At 29.4% G+C, this 22,864-nt stretch overlaps 1 protein-coding gene across 1 annotated transcript in view; it reads right to left on the minus strand.

Annotated features, from left to right (window-relative positions):
• LOC142328869 (carboxyl-terminal PDZ ligand of neuronal nitric oxide synthase protein) overlaps positions 1 to 22,864 on the minus strand; it is a 902,536-nt gene that overhangs the window by 297,168 nt on the left and 582,504 nt on the right. Inside the window, exons 3-4 of the mRNA XM_075372996.1 lie at positions 10,738 to 10,830; positions 7,365 to 7,420 (exon numbers count right to left, since the gene is read on the minus strand). Of these exons, the coding sequence (XP_075229111.1) occupies positions 7,365 to 7,420; positions 10,738 to 10,830 (149 nt within the window). The remainder of the gene's footprint in view (positions 1 to 7,364; positions 7,421 to 10,737; positions 10,831 to 22,864) is intronic.

Raw genomic sequence — 22,864 nt, forward strand, 5'->3', positions numbered from 1 at the left:
CGAACGCGAGGACTTACGGCTATTTTTAAATGCGACTGTTTTTACGTAAATTCGAGCCTGATATTAACAAGCTCGTTAAAGCACAGATTCTTCCTTAACATTAGTGTAAATGCAATTTTTCAATTGAAATTTTTAATTATTGTATTGTTATGTTGAATATGCTATCACTATTGTTGTTATATACAGATACAATTGTAATTTTTTTGAAACCAATTTTAATAAAAATACTTCCAAATATGATTAAATATGCGTTTTAATTGCTCTCATTTAAAATTTAAATTTCAACTGAGAAATAACCTTTTCGCTCACCGCTTACATTGAGAATCAAAAAATTTCTAGCGCCCCTAAAAGCGCATCTTAAAAACAGCAATTTCAATTATTGATTTTAAACGTGGCATATCTTATTTCTGAGTTGAAATATCATTTAAATAAGAGCAATTAAAACGCATATTTAATCATATCTGGAAGTATTTTTATTAAAATTGCTTCCAAAAAAATTACAATTGTATCTATTAGTTATGTAACAACAATAGTGATAGCATATTCAATACATAAATAGTAATAATAGTAAATTGTAATAAATGAGTAATAGCCAATATATATTATATAATATAAAGTAGTTTGAATATATCATTTTTTGTTTTAAATCCCTTTAATTTTTTGTACTAATGTAGTAGGTATTTAATTTTAGTTTGAAATATCAGGAAAACATAATTTTGCCTTTTTCTTTAATCAGCCATCGCCTTCCTAGACCGCCTGAATGCTCCCAATTTTCTGTGGGCCTTCTACCGCCCCCACCTAAAGGCCTCCAGTTCCCACAAGGGAGCGTTATTGCCCACTTTGAGAACGAATGATTTAGATGAACTGGTTGGACTCTAAAACGTTAATATTTGCAACAAAAAAAAAAAAACACGATACTCCATTTTTGATAGGATGATCATATTTTCCCCTTTAACTACCTATATTTGCCGGGAAAGTAAAAAAAATAATATACACTCGAATATATATGGTAACATCATATACTCGTTAATGTTAAAAACCATAAAAAACAAACATAGGACGAATTAAGAACTTACATTTATGAAGTCGGTAAAAATCAGAAGTATATTTTACATAAAAATTAATTTTTTTTTGATAATAGTAACGCAATATAGAAAAAAAGTTTAATTTTGAAAAAATAACAGTATTATTAAAATTGAATGTAGATAAACTAAAACAACACAAATCATTCCAATGTATAAAATTATCGGAAATATATTTTAAAATTAACGATAATAAATGATATCAGTAGTACCAATGAGAAAAACCTGAAGCTTAAATATTTTTTAAGTAATTATTTTTTTACTTAAATTAAAAAAAATTGAAAACTATTGTTGTTTATAATCGTAAAAACATTAAATTTTTCTGTAATATTTTTTGACTATTAATTACATAGTTTATATTGATATGATAGGTTATTACTGATATTTATCTTCATTATAATTAATTCTACTTATAAAACTCAAAATTATTTTTAACAGCTTTTACTTTCCTGGCATCACAGCTCTAGCCGTATGCAGAAAAAAGGAAATACGGTAATCAATAAAAAAAAATGGATTGTAGAATTTTTTGCATTTCTCGACGTTTCATAACGCAGGGCCTCATAAAACAAAAAAAAGACAGGTGGTAATGTTCGTGCGTACGTACTGCCCATGTACGTATGTTGGCATGTTTGAAGCTTAATAACTTTTAACTAGATAAACAGATTTTGATGAAATTTTGTACAGAGACTCGTGTATATGAGGGAATACCATATGTTATATCAATGTACGAAATACGAGCTGATGCGCCCGATACTATTTGTCGGCTCGATATAATCGGGTCTGCGTCGCTAATTGGAAGAACCGGGCTGAATGGGCGATTGTGAAAAATTTTGTAACTTATCTTGCAAAGGAAAGGATTGCTGAGGGGGGTTTAGGGTTCTGCTTGAATTTCCCAGCTTTAAACTTTTCTTGTTGTTGTGTTATGTTATTTATGGTTTGCTGTTGATTTTCTTTCGTGTTTAACGTTAGTGTTGTTACTGTTATTATTTTTTAGTGTTCTTGTTAGTTCTTGTTTTATGTTTCATGTTGTGTGATGAACTCACTTTTGGCTACTTCGGGTAGGTAGTTGTTCCTTTGTTCCTTTGTTACAGTGTAGTCTATTCAATCTTATTTAAGACTGAATGTGTTAAAACATAATGTATTTTGTTGATGAGTTCATGATTAGTAGAGTACACCGATGGTAACGTCACTTGTGGCATTCGCATGCTGGCTGAGGCTAGATGAAAGATGTCAATGCCGAGGGATTGAAGATGACCTCCGGTAAAGCCCATAAAGGCTAGTACGGAGGAGGTGGAATGGCAACCGAAACTGACAAGGACAGTATCTCCCCCTACGGGGTCAATATCTCCAGGGGGTTGAGGTAAATAGTTTGTTGGTGTCAATTTTCTCAAAATTATACAAACATAATCCCCACTTTATATTAAGTTCGTTACATGTGTGCATACTTATCATTTTTTTTTATTTTAAAGTTACTCCAAAATTCCCCCTTCACAAAAAAATGAAAAAAGCTACATTTTTATTTTTACTTATTTTTTAACGGATGTTGTTTATGTCTTCCTAAGCATAGTAGTAGTACAAGCTGCTCAAAAAAATATTTTGGGTGGGGAGCCAATCAAATTTCAAAAATATAGATTTTTTTTTAATTTTTCAAAACAGTTTTTTGTTTATTTTCATGTACCATTACTTTATCACTACATAAAAATTAATAACCAATGCTGGAAAAATATTAAAATTTTGTTATTAGCTGTTTTAAATAATATTTTAATAAATATAAACGTAATAAAAAAGTGATAAAGTATTTTTTTAATAAAAAAAAAAAACATGATAAAAAATTACTAAATAAACTATCAAAGGTTTATGATGAAAGAAACTATTTTACAAACAAAAGAAAGTTCACAAAGCAAAGAAAAATTACTATTTAAAAGCATTCTATTAATTACAGTGCTTTTGAGTTAGTTTAAAAATAAAATTATTCGTATTCTCTCTCAATCACTCTTTTTCATTACCCTCTTTTTTCACGCACAACATACAAACCCCTTAGAATAAGAGAAACATAATTACTATATATAAGATTTAATTAATAAAAGCATAACTCATACGATTTTAATTAATTCTATGATACGGAAAGAGAAATATTCATACAGTTTTCTTTACAAATAAAATAAATTTATTACGATTCAATAATTATATTAAACGTAGATACAAATTAAAAAAAAAAAAAAAATACTGAAAATATAACACCTTTGATAGAAAAATCATTGGAAAATGTTGACAAAGGAATATGTTCACTGAGCCATATATTTGAAGCACACGATTACTGCTTCCGAACCAGAGAGGAAAAATGTACAACCCTTTGTGAAAAATCAAATTTCATACGCTATTTTTATACACCAAATTTCTACATTTGTATAATATTTATTCATATAAAAATAAATCAGAAAATCCACTCGGTTTTTTTCCCATAATTATTCAAATGTAAAAAAGTACTTTCAAAATATTATGAATTAACTGTATTTTATTTTCAATTAATAATTTATAATCATAGTATTGCTGAACAAAAATAATTGATATTTGAATGATTATTACAAAAGTATTAAAAAAATAATGTATTTAACGTTGCTGGATTAAAATCCAATCATAAATAAAAAATGTTTATTTAATTCTGCTTGACAAAGCAAGATAGAATAAACGTATAAAAATTATATAAATTTATTTTTACAAAGTATAATATATAGCAACAGTGGTAGATTTTAAACGGACGTCCATAAAAGAAAAACAAGTAGAAAAAACAAAAAAAAGAAATTCGAAAAAATGGTTAAGATTTAAAGGCGAAATAACACTATATGACTACACCAGTGGTAAGGAAAAAAACGACAATACTAATTTTTTCAGGTAAATTTTTTTCTTCCTTATACGAAGTAAAGGAACGTGAAAAATTTCGGTTATTAGCTTACAACGGAAATATCCATTTTGACCATCCCTGAATCCATTTTGACTAGTTTCGGCGTGATGTCTGTACATACGTACGTATATATTGTACGTTTCTCGTGCATATTTGTATTACTCGTATACTACTCGAAAATTTATATACACGTCCTTCTGTCCGTGTAGGTGTACACTATGAAATATTTTTTGAAATTCCAAATTGAAAGGGTTAAAAGGAAGCAACATTAAAATTTATTTATTTATTTTTTTTAATTTATCTGCAACAAATGAAGATATAAACATCATTTTTGGTGGGTCTAATGTTCATATAACTAACTAAAAACTATTTTCTAGATTTTTTGAAATTTCGAATTCAAAAGATTATAATTGATTTTGAATTTTTTTTTAAACTTAGCTATTTTTTTAATTTCTCAGTAACAGATATAGAGATCACCTTGATTTATACTTCCTTGTACGAAGTAAAGGGAGTATTGTGATTGCGAAAAATTTCGGATTTTAAATTTCAACGGAAATATCTATTTTTCACCATCTCTCAATCCATTATAACTAGTTTCGGCGTGACGACTGTTCATACGTATGTATCTCGCATAACTCAAAAACGATTAGCCGTAGGATGTTGAAAATTTGGATTTAGGACTGTTGTAACATCGAGCTGTGTACCGCTTCTTTTGATTGCAATCGACTGGACCAAAAGTGTCCAAAAAACCAAAAGCCAAAACATTTGGATTTTCTTAACTGCAGTTGAGAGCTTCTCAACAATATATATCATAAGTGGTAATTGGTAATTATTTTCATTGGTTTCAGAGTTATAGCCAAATAAAATTTTAATTAATGAAACATTTGGATTTTACAAGGGGAAGGTACATCCGTTCGACCCGAATTTATTTCTTTCTTTTTAATTTTTTTTAAATTTAAATATATTGATTTATTAATAATTAACTTCAGATTGAAAAAAAAAATATGAAAAAATATCAGAAGTTATTAGTGAAATAAAATTTTATATAATTTCAGGAATGAAACAAACATCCATAAAAAATTAATAGCATTTTTTTGCAATTTTTTACTTTTCATTTTAATTCAAAGATGTATACAAAGGTTAATAATTATTAATAAATCAGTATATTAAAATTAAAAAAAAGTTAAAAAAAAATATATACTTATATAAAGTCGGATTCGAACCAATGTGTGCATGGTTACAGATCCTACACGTTTTTATTAACTATTTGAGCGACGTGAAACAAAATTAATATATAAACCTATATAAAATACTGGATACGGACACCACAAAAAAAGTGATGCAATGTGGTGTCCACCAAAATTCAAAGTGTAACTGTCCACTTTATTAAAGAATTGGAGGATCGTATCTCACTTTCAAATGAAATAAGTTTAAATAAAGTGCAGCATAATTGTGAATATGTAATTTAATAGGCGTACAAGGAAGTCATATGGGGTCCACATCACTTTTTTTTTATTATTTTGTTTTTCTAATTACAATACGACCCCGCTATAAAGTGGCGATCCTGAGACAACTGTTATATCCACGTTATTTTAAAAATAAGGTTATAAACGAAACAACTATACCAATTGGATTCATATTTTGAGAATTAAGATATTACCAAATGTTACAGATTGAGAATATTATTGTACAGTACTTTAACATTTTTTTAACTGAAATTCATTTTCACGTTGGTTTTTTGGAATAGTAAACTACAGTAATTTTACAGTCTTTTAAACACATTTTCTTATAACTTATTTGAAAATACAGTACTGTAGTAAATTATTTGAATTCAAAATACCGTAAATAATATGCTGTACTTCCTTACTAGAACACATTACCTCATTAACTCAACACATTTGAATGTATATAAATGGTACTTTCTTGGAATCGGACAGCCAGTTTTTTTAAATCTTTTCTTCCAAATCAGCGGGTATTTGGAGGTATTTGCAGAGAAATTATAAACATAATCTAATCAAAGTTAACCTACGCTCGCTAGCCAATACATAATTATATTGGCTAGCGTTATATTATATTGGATTATATTTATAATTTATTTTTAGAATTATAAGCATAAAGCATATTGGACCTCTCTTAAGTACATTTGGAAGACCCATATTTGAATAAAATCGACGAGTAGAAATAAAACAATAGGTTAGTAAACGAAGCGAGCGTAGGTTAAGTTCGGTTAGATATTATATTTATAATTTCTCTGCAAATACCTCCAAATACCCACTGATTTGGTAAAAAGAGTTAAAAAGTCAATGTCGGAGTCCATAAAAGAACCGTATAATGCATCTAGTTTTAAAGAAAAAGAAATCTAAGAAGTAATAAATTTTTAATTAAATTGCTTTAAAAAGAGTTCAAAACATACACGAGTAAAATTTTAATTAAATTTAACCCAGTTTAAAAGATGATATCCTAAATATGAATATGAAATATCACCTTTCGGATAGCGACTGCAAATATTAACGATCATCAATGGCCAATATACTAAGCGATTCAGGAGGAAAGGGAAGCAATCCGGGAACTGATTCTAAAACTTGAAACAAGGAAAAAAGTCCATATAAATACATGTTCTGAAATACTTTGTTATCGAGTCACGGCTAGCGAAAATATCATCCAGATTTCAGTTTTCTCGGCAATATGATGTCACACTGACATCTTTAAGGTATTGAAGACGGCGTCAACTTGACGGTTTCTTATATTCTTTGACCAAAAAACTGAATAAAATAGGTACCAGAATTGTATGTTCCATAGTTTTCATGATATCCAAAGTAAAACAGAAAAGATTCGGTGATGAAAAACACGTTTTTTTTTAGGTTTAAAGTACAACAGCTTTTTTAAATGACTAATAAATGCTTAAATTTTATCAAAACTTGTAGAGAATTTAATTCTAAGTAAACTGATGTTATAAAATATATGAAAAATAAAATAAAGATCAACTGTTATTAACAACAAAACAAAACTTGACTCAAAAATGCAATGAGTTTGTAAATTAGTATAATTAATAAAATTTGTAAATTAATCATTGCATTATCTATTTCTTAGCAATGAAATAGGCTTCTCGGCCTTTCATCTGGAGGTCATAAATTCGAATTCGGTTAGGCATGGCATTTTCACACGCTAAAAAATACCTAACTGTGGTCCTGGAGGCTAAAAACAAACTATTAAAAAGAGTTAAGAGCTGCTATTTTAAATTGTATTTTTGTTTTTGTTCATTTCAAAATTCAGAAAAACCAGTGGTAAGTAGAAAGATTTATAGTTAATCAAAGATGTAAGTATTGTACGCTTGCGACAGCGTGTAAATTGAATATTAAATTGAAATTAGTCTTACTTACCGATAAATTGGATGCTGCATTAACACCAAATTATTATCTTCCACCCACTGTTTTTTCTGTAAAAAAAAAAACAAGAAAAATTAGTAATTTAAACAAACAAAAATATAATTACATTAAATCACATTTAATAAACCAATTAATACAAAAATATTAGTTCACAAAAAAAAAGTATTCACTGTCATTTGACTGGTTTGATGCACTACTACATTTCTTTTTATTCTATGAACCTCAACAATTTTTGCATTATATAACTCCAACAAGTTTCTTTATATACGAGTACCTAAATCTTTTTCTCCTTCTATATATTTTACTTTCAACATTTACTTCCATTAGTTTTCTTTACCCTAATTCCTTAATTACATGTAGCCAACCAATAACCTCGTTTTCTGATTTAAATACCTGTAAGTACTTTTTCGGTCATTCTCATTCAGATCTTATTACGTCATATAATTTAATTTTGAACCTATTTTTGTAGTTCTTCTGGTCTACTTTTAATTTTTTTATGAATTAAAAAAAAATGATAGATAATTTATTTTTCTTATAAATTTTATTTATTTTTTTTCTATCCTATTTATATTTTTTTCTACTCTGTATTTCATTAGACTACATGATTGGGCATCTGATTATCAACTTTTTGGCTCAAAAATTATCATACTAATTCAACAATTTTCTAATTTTATAAAAACATACTATCTTTACTGCAAACAAATAAAAATTAACAACATGAGGACATGTTAAATATAAATAAAAATTCCGCATAATTTTCTAATAAAATCCTAATTCTAATAAAATTTTAGTAAAATTCTAAAAATAAATTTAATATAATATTTATAAAGTGCGTTCTAAAAGTTAAATACACCTGTCTTACCACTAGTAAAACGATACGTAACATCGATTTACCCAATATTAATTGTTTGAAATGGTTTCCATGAAAATACAGATATACCTACACGCGTTTCTTCTTGTTCTCAAAGACTATAACATGCTGTTCATGTAGAATATTCTTCGTGAAATCACGAATAGAATTTTGAGGTTCAAATGTTGAGCATTTTTGAGGTTTTCCCGATAAAAATTACTTTTTGCATAACCCCAAAAGTAAAAATCCGATAAGCCTAACTCCGGAGAACAAGATTTGGTTTTAATGAATGATTGGTTTTAAGGAACAACCCGTTAAAAATGATTTGATAACTGATATCCTCGTGCAGTTACCTCGTGGATTGCCTGATTATATGCGCGATCGCGCCGTCTTGTTGAACCCAAGCATTAATTTCGCTCTGGGTTAGCTCTCCTAAAAAGTAATGAGTGATTTCACAATAACGAAATGAATTTATTGTTCTGCCAAGAATATCGGGGCTTTCTTTGTAAATCTAAATTATATTTTGTGTTAAAAATGTTTGTTGCTAGTAAAAATTTTGAATTTGTAAATTTTCTATGAAATTACACGAGTGTAAGTATGTATTCTAAATTACACAACCGTAACGGTTGTTGAGCAACCTGACATGAATCAAAAGTCACTCCCAACAACAGCATAACAATTCTTAAGAATAAAAAGCAGACCATATTATTACCGAAAGTAGAAAAGAATTAATTTTGCAGTGCCTTCTACTATGAGCCTATATATTAACGCACAAAGGCAAGCCAAGTCCCGCGAAATACAGGTGATACTCGATCCTACTTGTTACATCATTCATAATTTACACAGGGAGAAGGTTTGAAATGAATATTCTCAGAGAAAAGAACTATGACTTTAGATGCCTAAATCTAATGTCATAGATCTAATGAAGGCATCTAATGTCTATGACATTAGATGCCTTGCACGCGTCTCAGTAATAAAAAACTGTCATGAAAGAATTAGTTAATTGTGACAGATAATGAAAAGCAACAAATTAATAAATACCTATATTATTTATTATATATATCCTGTAGAAAACTACATAAAATTTAAACTGAAAAATTAAAAAAAAAACAGTTAGTAGCTATTCGGTTACTAAAGCGAAACATATTTTTATTTATAATAAAAAATATAATAAAAAAGTAATTTATACATTTTTATAACTGTTCATGTGTAATAACAATTAATGGGCGCGATTAAGTACCCGTAACGATCTTTGCCTACAGTTGTAATAAAATCCCGGGTAGAAATGACTTTTTTCACATGCTAAAAAGTTTTTTCCTACCGTTAATCGACTAAAATAGCTTATTTTTACTGGAGGAAATAAACAGATAAAAATTCTTACAAATGGGAACAGACGTGCTATTATATTAAGAGAAATTTCAAATGTTTCATTTAAGAGAAGTATTTGAATAGTGATACTTAGACTGCATATTTTTATTAATATGCTTCAGCAGTAACATCAAGTTCAAAACAAACAGACAGTGTAACAATGTCCGTGTTGGTATACGATTGATAATTGAAAGAAGTAGAGTTAATAATAAAATTCTAACTACAGAAAAATGTAAAGGACTTTGAATTGATAATTTGCTTTTGCAAATGATTTACTAATTTTAGCAAAATAAAGATAAAGCAAAACAAAAACTCCAAAAAATAGTCAAAATCTAAAACTGTAAAACGTAAATATTTTTTAACGTATTAACTGATTATGGTGGTTGTAATTCAGTTTTTTTTTTAACTGATTTACGTTTCATTAATCTAATAATTCATACTAATTGGCATATGGCTTCACTAGATTCATTCGCTCCGACAAATACAGAAAAAAAAAATTATTATATAGCAATATTCATAAAAATTTAGAAAGCTCAGTTGATGCGCAGGGTGGGAATGGATCCCTAGACCGGCTACTGGATTTTTTCTACACGACGTCTTGTCACAGTACAATATCCCCTTCGCAGTACAGTATTTCATATACTTATAATCGGACACGCATTTCTATAGAAAAGAATTTCATACATTCTAGGTAGAACTACTGCGCATCTATTTGTTGATGCTTTCTAATGTTTAACGAATAACACCTAACATAAATATTCAACAATTCAACGCTGTATTACTTTTAATTTAACACCTTAAAAAAAAATCAAAGGAGTACCCATGTAATGAAGGTTAAAAAATACTAAATTTAGAATTAGGCAAATATATAAAAAATATATTTTTTATATATATTTTAGGCAAATATATATATATATATATCTTATAATTAAGATCTTATAATTAAACGTAAATAATTCTACAGTTTAAAAACGTATAACAAGAAAAATTTTAAGATGATTACACGGAATACTTTTATGTCACGAATAAGATGCAATTTTAATAAATTATATTGTAACTATTTTTTTTTCTTTTCCATCCATTTTTAAACAAATTTAGTTGATTTATTTTTAAAATTAATTACAGAAATTTAAATAATACATTACGCACCTTTTTCTTTTTTCTTAGCGTCACTCGTACTCCATCAACTGATACTTCTACAGTTACCTTCTTTTTCTTAATTCCTTTCGCTTTAAACTCATACTGAAACAAATAATAAATGAAAATTACAAAACGAAAGAAATATATTAATTAAAATTCAGCAATAATTTAAGAATAAGAATAGAAAAATTTAAGATAAGCGGGCAATGGGCCTATCTTATATTTAAGATAGGCCTCCGTGGCGCAAGTGGTACCGTCTTGGCCTTTCATTCGGAAGTCCAGAATTCAAATCCCGGTCAGGCATGGCATTTTTCATACGCTACAAACTTCTATTTTCATATCCCACCCACAAGCTTTAAGCTGATGTGGCGATATCATCAAGCAAAAAATCAATAAAACCTCTGAATAGAATAAAACTTAAAAAAAACCTTTTCATGTAGCTTGCTTGCTCCACAAAAGCTCCAGCTTTCATTCCCAGTTACGGTCTGGAAAATTTACAGGGATTCAATCCCAACACAGCTCCATTAATATTAGTTAATCCAAAATAAAAAAATCAACTTTTTAAGAAATTAATTATTATGTTACATAATAATTAACAACTTCACGAATAATATTTTATAATTAATTAGGATGCATTAGTGCTGTGTACTACGCAATATTAAAATCAGGACAAATATATTACGTGTACGAATTAATAAATAAATATTAAATATATATAACAAAAGCTTTGGAAATAAAAACTGCTGTAAGACAAGGCGATGCGATGAGCTATCGCTAATACTACTCAACTCACCCTTGAAAAGGTAGTAAGAGAATGGACAATAGAAATTAAAAACCTAAACAATTCAAATACAGTAAAACTAGGGAAAAATTTAAGGACTTCGAATTGATACTTTGACTTTTGCAGATTATTTAGTTTCTTTACGAAAAACAGAAAATGAAACAAAACAAATAAAGTAGGTTTAAAAATAAAATAGGTTTACAAATTTTATATGAAAAATTCTGATGTAGACACCACATGACTTCCTTGTACGCCTATTAAATTATATATACACATTATTTAAAATGAAAAGTACATAAAATTTCGTTTCATTAATAACTTCTGATATATACTTTTTTGTTATTGAATTATTATTCATCGTAATTTTTTTTTTTACAATGAGAGGTTAATTTAATTAATAAATCAATATATTTAAATGGAAAAAAAAGAGATGAAGTCTGATTCGAACTAATGTGCCATCCGCTAAGATTCACATAGTTCATTAATTAACATTGTATTTGGCTATAAATAACTCTGGAATCAATAAAAATAAGTTCCACTTATGATATATCGTTGAAAGGTTATCAATGAAGGGTTATTACTGCAGTTAAGAAAACGTCCAAAATCCAAAATTTCAACATCCTACGGCTAATCATTTTTTAGTTACGCGAGACACATACGTACATACGTACGTACAGACGCCACACCGAAACTAGTCAAAATGGATTCAGGGATGGTCAAAATGGATTTTGACCATCCGATGAAATCTGAAAACCGAAATTTTTTGCGATCACAATACTTAATTTACTTCGTACAAGGAAGTAAAAATCCAAATAAAGAAAAGCCAAAATTAAGATACTATAAAACAGTAATTCTTTTAGAAGCGTGATACGATTCAGAAACACTGCAACACTTTCTAAGAAAATCTAAACAGAATCGAAAAAGAGGATCCGAAATATAAGGATGGAATGTACCGACGAAGAAAAAGCGGAAGAGTTATATAAAAAAAATAAAAAATATTGAATAAACAATGGTGAAAAGAAGGATAACACTAAATGAAAATCTATACATATAATGAACAATGATAAAGCACATTTTTAATTTTATTAATAAAAAAAGACAAAACCAACTCTTACAAACAGATGGAAAAAGACCTCGAGGACTAAGGCCTCGATAAACAACAATTTTATATAAGAAAAAGACATTTAAGAAATTGGTTGAAGAATCTAAGATTCAAGAAAAATAATGAAGTTCTCAGAAATTTTGGGAAAAGAAAAGCCAAATTATGTTAACGTGGTCGAAAGATGGCCTGAACGAATAAACAAAAAAGAAAGAAAACGAATGAATTTATAGTTGACTTAAATTGCTAAATAGTTTTTGACTGTTATAAAAATACTAAAAGATTTGACTTATGTATATATAACCAGAATATGAAGATTAAGGGATCAAACAAACTTTTAATCAATAACTGTGATAGTTTTACTTCATAATACTAACCTGGGTTATAAATATAAAAATGTAACATAATTTTAACTCAGGAAATATGATCAGTAATATTTCCTTACCTCATATATTGCCTAGAAATAAAAGTTTTACAATAATGCTTTGGGATAAAGGGGACAGATAAGTTTACCAACAGGAGTAGGGGAATAAGGTAATAATATTATCATTTAATCTATATTCATATTACAGAACTTCATCTTTTAATTAACAGCAGTTTTTCTGGAATGAAAACTGTTCCAAGTAAATAGGCTAAATAGGTTGTTTAATAGTAGTTACCACAACAGCCGGCCCCCGGCTGTTGTGGTAACTATTCACAGGTCCCGGGTTCGAATCTCGGCCAGGCATGGCATTTTCACACATGCTACAAATCATTCATCTCTCCTCTGAAGCAATACCTAACGATGGTCCCGAAAGTTACCACAACAAAAATAACTAGTAAAACAATACTAATAAAAATGTATTAGACCACTAATGGAACGATGCTACATTTTTTTCACCTATTTAGAGCTTGGAGTCAATCAATGTACTTCTGTTTCTTATATGAATTACAAAAAAAAAAAGTATATATATATATATAATACTGTAATTAATAATTAAATGCAAGGAATTAAACCACAAAGAGAAATTTAAACATAAAATTACTTTAAAACAGGCGATTCTCAAAAGAAAAATACTAAATAAATAAGAAGAATGTACTAATCAATTAAACAGGTTTTTTAACAATTTTTTTATTTTTTTCTATTTCTATGGTAATAAAGTAACAATAGAAATATACAAATACATATTATTTGTATACGCTCCCAAATACTTAAATTTATCTGATCCGTCAAGCTAGAATGGAGAGCCCATGCAATTCTAAACCAGCAGCACAGGACTATCTTTCTTTGGATATGTCGGATATGCTGCAGGTGTAGGACTATTTTAGGCAATATCGCTGGCGTAGTGGCCAGACTTGCGTTCCTGGATCTACTCGTTCAGAAGAGGGAGGAGATGTTCAGGAGAGCAAGTAAGAGGAATGCAGCGTAAGAGAAACAGAAGGTAGGGGAAGTAGAATGAGTCGACGAAGGAAAGATGGAGCTGCAGGTTGTATCCAGACCTCTAGAGGTGGCTGGACCAAAAGTCTGGCATTGACGTTCGAGTTGACCCACTGCCTTAACGATCACAGATGGTTCAAAGCATACAAAACTAGGTAGTTGAAACGCTCTGCGGAATGCGATTAACGAAGGACGAGAACATCGTAGAACACATGCTGTTTGTATGCGAATGGTTCTTGCAGCATAGGAAAGCATACTGGAGGGAATTCGGCGTGCTTTCCCCAGATAACATCATGGGAACCTTATCGCGAACCAAATGGACGTAGAATACGGTGGCCGAAATGTTGTAGAAAATGTTTCCTACAAAGAGCATGGGTGACTCGGGAATTTTCTTCCCGAGTCTCCCGCAAATTAAAAAAAAAAATGCATGGGTCCAGCAATGAGGACGTGAAGGTGACACAAGAGACTTGAGATGCTGTGATAATGCTATAAGGCGGCCCCGCATCTTACGTTTAGAGGGGGAGTGGTTGTAGTGGGTAGGCCGTAAGAGAGAATCCCACACTACCATGGGGTTCGAGGGTTCGAGACCACATGGTGCCTATAGTTTCCACGCCAACGACGAGAAAAAATAACATTCTTACATAAATAAATAAATAAACCAAAAAACGTTATTAATTTAGTAACAATTATTAATTTTCTAATTAAGAAAACTATTTAACCAAAATTTTTATGAAAATCCATCCAATAAGCAGTGAAATAATACTAACTGAATAAAGCAAATTTTATTTCTTAAACATTAATAAATCAGATTCAATTGTTATTATTAATTTGAAATTATTAACTTTAAGGTAATTTACATATTAAACTGTGATCAAAAGTTAAAAATAAAAATCATCGCATTTCTTGAACACTTTTAAGTTTATAATAAAGGATTAGGTACCAGGATTAGAATTCAACTTATTGACTGATTAAAAAATAAATAAAGCCAGCAGTTTTTTAACGATCTATAAGGATTTATAACATAAAAAATTTGTCGATATTCATAGTAATCCCTTTACTTTTTCCTAATTAATTATAATCTTTCTGATAGCTTACATTTAACTCTTAAGTACACGGTAAGAAATCTTTTCTAAAAATGCCTACATCACTTTATACTTCATCGTACAGTTATCTAACAAAAAGAAAAGTTTGTCCAGGTCAAATTTTTGACATGGAGATTAAAGCATCTTAAAAATAAGGAGACGCTCCTCAACCATTAATTTATTTTTAATTTGATACATAAATTAATTATGCCCTACAAAAAAAAAAAAAACGGAATTACCATTCAGAATGTGCTACCAAATAATAAATGAACTTTATATTAAATGTTCTTTTCCTTTAATGATAAAAAAGATCAAATGGGAATATATAATTTATAAGGAGATACATAAAAAAAAATTCAAAGCAGGTAGATTGTGAGGTTAGATTCGGTGATTTATCATACCTTCTGACGTTCATACAAATTGTTTTTGTAATAAATTTTTGCAGTATGCGGTTTTTTTTTTTACTGCCGGCACATGAATTAGTTTTTATTAATAACTTTTTTGATACCTGCAAATTTTAAATTATATTTTACAGTTTTAGTATACTTACATATTAGAATGATATAAATAGCGCTATTAGGCTAATGATGAAAAAGGGGTTGTATGTTTAAAATGTTTTTCGCGTTTATATTCCGTAATTTGTATGTGTGTGTGTATATATATATATATATACACATATATGTGTGTGTATATATATATATATATATATACACACACAACACTTTTTTATACTTTTATATTTACATGTTTTATTATATTAACTTCAAGAATAAGTGAACAGTTTCAGTTCTGTGTATTTTTTATAACTAAAAAATATGTTTTTTTTTTTTTTCAATAAAAGGATGGGCTATACTCGTATATAATACAGGTTATCATAAAAGAATGGTGCGGTTTCAGTAATTCATAGAAAGATTGTAGGGAAATTTCTAGATGTTATATTGGTATCCCTGAAAGCCTCCAACCCAAAAGTTTGTTTACAGCAGTTGTAACCACAACGTCAGTTCTTGTATTGTTGTCGCGGTGAGTTTAGTGAGTTACTATGTTCTCGGATAAAGACAAAGCAAAGTGTGTTTTATTGATGGCTGAATTAAAATCCGTAATTTTAGTTCAACGTGGGTTTCGACGTGAATTCGGAAGAGATCCACCACACAAAAAATAACATAACACGTTGGTTCAAACAATTCGAAGAAACTGGATCAGTTAAGAAACAGAAATCAACCGGCAGACCAAGTGTACCAGACGAAACGGTTGAACTAATTAGACAATCGGCAATTAGAAGTCCTGGGAAGTCCATCCCCCGTCGAAGCTTCGAATTAGGTATTCCAAAATCAACAGTTCACAAAGTTTTACATAACAAACTGAAATTACACGCTTATAAAATCCAGATACTGCAGGAATTGAAACCCGATGATGGTGTAAAACGTTACAATTTCGCTGTTGAAATTTGGACAGAATAAATGAAAACGAATCATATTTAGATGATATTATTTTTACAGACGAAGCTACATTCCATGTGAATGGATATGTTAACAAACACAATTCACGAATATGGGGCTCTGAAAAACCAACACAATTATTGAGAAACAACGCGATTCGGCTAAAGTTAATGTTTGGTGTGGTGTGATGAAAAATCGGGTAATAAGGCCTTTCTTCTTGGCTGAAAAAACAATTAATGGAGTTGTGTATATTGACATGTTAACAGATTATTGCTTTCCTCAGCTGGATGAACTCGAAAACATTCATCAACTTCATTTCCAACAAGATGGTGCCCCCCCCCCCCCACTTCAATGCATTGGTCACGGACGCTTTGCACGAAAAATTTGGAGATCGATGGATAGGCCGGCAAGGACCCATACTTTGGCCTCCAAGGAGTCCAGACCTGACACCTTGCGATTTTTTCATGTGGGGGTACATCAAAAGCGTTGTTTATACACAAAATATTCGCGACCTAAACCACTTAAAAAACAGAATTAATGAAGCAATGACAACCATTAACGAAGAAATGTTAACTAATGTTTAAGGAGAGAAGTTGAGTATCGTTTGGACATTTGTCGAGCGACTAAGGGCGCACATATTGAAATCTATTAATTATGAAAATAATGTTTGAGACGACAAATTTGAAAAATAAAAGAATATAAACTATACGTAATTCTGTTTTAATTTAAACCATGTTCAAAACCGCACCATTCTTTTATGATAACCCTGTGTGTGTACATAAACAACTACATATGACATGAGAGATAGATAAAATCTTATATAAAATAATTTTTTGCAGTGCACATTATACGAGAGGAGCTCCTCGTATAAGCAAGAGGAAAAAGTCAAGAAGACTAGAATTTTACTTACTTTACACCGTATGACTTTTGATCGATACAGATATGTCGATTTACGGAAGTTGCACTACAATAGAGACGGTAGACAAGGCAAGCAGTAGTAAATGAAATATTTTGTTTAAGAGATGAGGTAATCATTGACTACACAAGCGCGCGCGCGCGCACACACACATACACACACACACACACACACACACACGAGCATGTTTGAATCGATTTTTAAAACGTATACGCGCGGTTTGTTTGTAATACATTGATCAGTAACATAATTTAAAGTGTCATAAGGGATTCCATTAATTGTATTAAAAAAAAAGTGAGTACTTCAAAAGATAATTTGAACTTAAATTTTACGAATGTAAGTGTTATTTACCATCTTATACATGAATATGGTAACACTTATAAAATTGGAAAATGAAAAGAGGAGCGAGTTTTGATTCAGAAATCGGTGAGACAAAGTTGTAAGGTTGTAAAAAATTAAAAAATTGAAATAAAAATTTGAGAAGAGAGTCGTTATCCAATAAGAAAAAATAAAAGTAATACGATTTTCTGATAACAGTTATTTTAGCAGAAATGAAAGACGAGTTAGAAGAAATATTAAATGACATGGATTTATTTTTAGAAAAGAAATTTAGTTTGAAATAAATCAGATTAAAATGAAGGTAATGAAACGAGACAGAAAGAATAATAATCAGAAATTAAATATTAAGATAGTGTTAAATTATAAAGCAGAAATAGAAGAATTTTTTGATATAGGTGAAATAATTTCGATGGTAGACGAAGTTATGGAAATGTAAAAAATAGTCTAGTACAAGCAAGATTTCACTGAAAAAATAAGTTTTTTAATATCAAATATAAATCTAAGTATTAGAAAGATATTCTTGAAAATATTCCCAAAAAATGGAGCTCTTTTACAATACTGAATTAATGACAACAAAAAAAATATAAAAAATCTGATGTGGACAACATGTGGACATGTTTTCCTCGTAAAACATGTAAAAAGTACGTAAAATTTTATATCAATAATAACTTCTGATTTTTCATATTTTTTTTATTTTTATTGTTAGTATTGATTTATTATTTATAGTATTTTTTTTTACAATCAGAGATTAATAATTATTAATAAATCGATATATTTAAATTAAAAAAAAGTTAAGAAACAAACGAGATGAAGTCTTGATTCGAACCGATGTGCCTTCCCAAATATTTCATTAATTAAAATTTTATTTGGCTATAACTCTGGAACCAATGAAAATAAGTATCGCTTATTATATATCGTTTAGAAGGTCACAATGAGGGCTTATTACCACAGTTAAGAAAAAGACTAAAATCCAATTTGTTTTAGATCTTGGGCTTTTTTGGACACTTTTGGTTCAGTCGATTGCAATCCAAAGGGAAGGTACACAACTAGATGTTACAACAGTCCTAAATTCAAAATTTCAATATTCTATGGTTAATCGTTTTTGAGTTATGCGAGATACGTACGTACAGACATCACGCCGAAACTAGTCAAAATGGATTCAGGGATGGCCAAAATGGATATTTCCGTTGAAATCTGAAAACCGCAATTTTTCGCGATTACAATACTTTAAAAAGAATTCAGGTCTTTGAAGACCTCTAGAGTTGTAAAGACAAACAGGGATAACCATCAACCAGTAAGATTTTACAAAAATAGGATCATTGTAAAACATGGACAGATTGCAAAGAATCTTATTCCATGAAAAATTAAGTATTGCATTTCTACTGTATAGATGTCTAAATGAAACTGAACTGTGCGATTTAGGGTATTATAATCATTATTATAGACCGTCATAATTATTGTAAATTAATTATTTAAATTAGATTGGGCAGAACGCTAAGAAGGTACTAGGCTTTGACTTGGTTACTCAAAATGCTACTTATGCTTCCATTCAAGGCCATCCAGTATATAATCTTTTCAGTAGCATTTCTCTCCGCACGACGTACTTCCGGTCAGAGTGGAAGGTGTCGCAAATGGTAATAGTGCCGAAACTAGGTAAACCAGTACATCTTTTTACTGGTACATCTTTGTACAGCCCGAACAGCCTGTTACCTATTTAAAGATATTTTAGAAGCTATTTCTTCAGACACTGTTGCCTATTACAGAACAAGGACATGTAATTCCTGATCATCAGTTCTGCTTCTGAAGTGGTCATTCTACTACTGAACAATCATATGGTCAGGATTAATGTTGTCACCGTGTGCTAAGAAGAGACGAATTGCTCAGCGGCCTTTTTGGATGTCCGACAGGTCTTCGACAAGGTCTGGCTGTCTGGTCTGCTCCATAATCTGAAAGCAAGCCTACCTCAATCGTTCAATTTAGTCCTACGTAGCTTCCTAGATGAACTGTTTCCCCAAGTTAGTATAATCAGGCTGGGACCTCTGAAACTGAGTCGGGTGTACCTCATGGCTCAGTTTTCGGACCTGTTTTTTTATTCTCTCTTCACTGTGAACCTTCCTTTTGCAAAAGAGTCTTGATTGGTATATAACACAGTGATACAGTTTTTTTCACCAGTCTTATTTTAAGATCATGCATTCCTTATTACCTTATTACAGAACTTATACTTTTAGAATGAGATAAATGATTTTAGCCAATCAAGGGAAATCTTCATTTAAATTTCTAAAAAAATTTTGAAAATCTAATGATTTTCACTGAATCGGGCTGTAACTGAATATTTTTGTTCCAGATCTCTCCTTCGCAAACTCAGCTAAATGATTGTGTATTGTGAATATGAATCGTCCAATATCCCTAAAATGTATTTATTATTAAAAGAAGTTATCTGGGAGATTTTTATATAAAACAAAATGTTATAAACAATACATTTTTTAAATAATTTAAAAGATATATTTTTATTTTGAATTTTTTGAATAATATTTAATAAATCTGTATTTTTTTTTTTTAATATAAGGTTTAAACTTCATAGTATTGTGTATCCGGCCTCCGTGTCGCTAGTGGTAACGTATTGGCCTTTCATCCGGAGGACTCGGGTTCGAATCCTGGTTAAGTATGATAATTTCACACGTATAAAATTGTCATTTCATCTCATCCTCTGAAGCAACACATAACGGTGGTACGGGAGATAAAAAAAAGTATTGTGTTGTGCTTAGATTACATGTAGAATTATGTAGAGAAAACAATAAACGGACATTGATTACAATTCTGTTTAACAAATAAGCTGTTTTACTAGATCGAAGAAAAATATTAAAGCAGTCTTAGATCTATTTTACGCTTTTTCATTTTTATTTTAAACTTGTCTCTTTCCGAGCAAGGAATTTCATTTTGAAAAATGTAAGGAGTAATATTATTCTACAGGAATAGTTAAATTGTCTATTCTAATTTGATATTTTCTTTAAAAAAAATATTTACTCTTTTCAAGTTCGCAGTTTTATTGGATATACGAGTTTTTATTTCCTTGTAAAAGTAAATGAAGTATTGTGATCGCGAAAAATTTCGGTTTTCAGATTTCAACGGAAATGTCCATTTTTACCAACCCTGAATCCATTTTGATTAGTTTCAGCGTGACTAACATTTAATTGTGCACCTTTCTTTTACTGAAATCGACTGAACCAAAAGTGTCCAAAAAAGCCCAAAATCCAAGACAATTTGGATTTTGGACTTTTACTTAACTGCAGTAATAAGCAGGCCCTCATTGAGAGCTTTTCAACGATATATATATCATAAGTGGTACTTATTTTCGTTGGTTCCAGAGTTATAGCCAAATGATATTTTAATTAATGAAATATTTGGATCTTAAAGGGGAAGGCACATCGTCGAATCCGACTTCATCTCCTTTTTTTAACTATTTTTAATTTAAATATATTGATTTATTAATAATTATTAACCCCTGATTGTAAAAAAAATTTACGATAAATAATAATTCAATAATAATAAAAAAAAAATGAAAAACATCAGAAGTTAATGAAATAAAATTTTATATACTCTTCGTTTTTAAAAAATGTGTTTATGTAATTTAATAGACCTACAATGTAGGCCCACATGTAGTACCCACATCAATTCTTCTATTTTCAGTTTTTGGATCATGAAAGATATGTTTTGTTTTTAATAAACTTCGGAATTCTTACATTTTTATTCAGTTTTTGTAGATTTTATTGATACCATATTAATCAGAATCGAATTCTCTACAAGACTTGTTTAAAATGTTTTTATATTTATTACCCATTTAACAGTGTAATTTTACGCCAAACATAAAATAGTGTTTTTCGACCAAACATTTGTTTTTTTACCCCAGATTTCTCTAAAAATACTAAAACTAACCAATTTTTTCAATCTTTCAGGAGAAATTTCATACAAAACCGTTAAATTTATTCCTTTAATTTGGGTTTCATTAACTACAGTTTGGCTTAATTTTACCGAATGTACAGAAATTTGGGCAAAATCTTTTGCCAGCCAACACTCGCTAACGAAGCGTTTCCGAACCTATATTTATATGAACGGTTTTCTTTATTTTCAACAGTAGAACATGTTCTGAAAAGTTGTTACATTCTTGTTCCTGTATAATAGTTAAAAAAATTTGTAGTACACAATAGTAAAAATGAAAATTCAAAAGTAATATTAACGATAAATAATCATACTTGAAAAAGCTAATTTTCTTAAGTAATATTAAATATAATTATTTTTTTATACATATATTAGTTTAGCCCATAAATATTATATAATCTACAACAAATTTGTAAAAAAAAATCACGCAATTTTAAATAAAATACTACTTGTACATTACCAAAGAAACCATAAAACGTTTTAACATTATAATTACAGTTGGAAATAGCTAATGTACGTACGGAATACCGATTAAATAAGGGTGTTGTGGTTTCCGGGTCACCCGCATCTTTCACTAATTTGTGGCTTCAGTATAAATTAGAATTACTGTGTAAACAATACTGTTTCAATTTAACGTCACGTAGTACAATTTAATATTACAGATTATTAAATGTTTCACAGCAAACAATAATAACAAAACCAGAGTAATATCTAAGCTAGTAATAACAATACAAAACAAAAAACCTATCTTTTTAATAAAATAACAAGTTTTCATTAATTAAATAAAAGTAACAATAAAACTTTGTAATAAAACCCCTCTAGTATAATAAAAAAATAAAAAGGGACTTGAACTACTCGTGTATCAAAGTAGATTTTAATTATTATACTCAGTCTGTTATACCAGTTTCACCCGTAGGCTACAGGTTACATAGTCCAACGCCCAGATCGTGCTTTTAAACATACGTAAAGTAGAATTTGTTACGATGAAAAAGATGTACATATAAAACTTAATAGTGTTTAACATTTTGTAAATCTTTTTATTCAAATGGTAAATATAAAATTAAAAATAATTATCACTAAAAGAAAGGCAGAAACTTTCGAAAATAATTTTTTTTAAATTCGACAAAAAA

This window comes from Lycorma delicatula, chromosome 8 (assembly GCF_047948215.1).
Source record: "Lycorma delicatula isolate Av1 chromosome 8, ASM4794821v1, whole genome shotgun sequence".
NCBI lineage: Eukaryota > Metazoa > Arthropoda > Insecta > Hemiptera > Fulgoridae > Lycorma > Lycorma delicatula.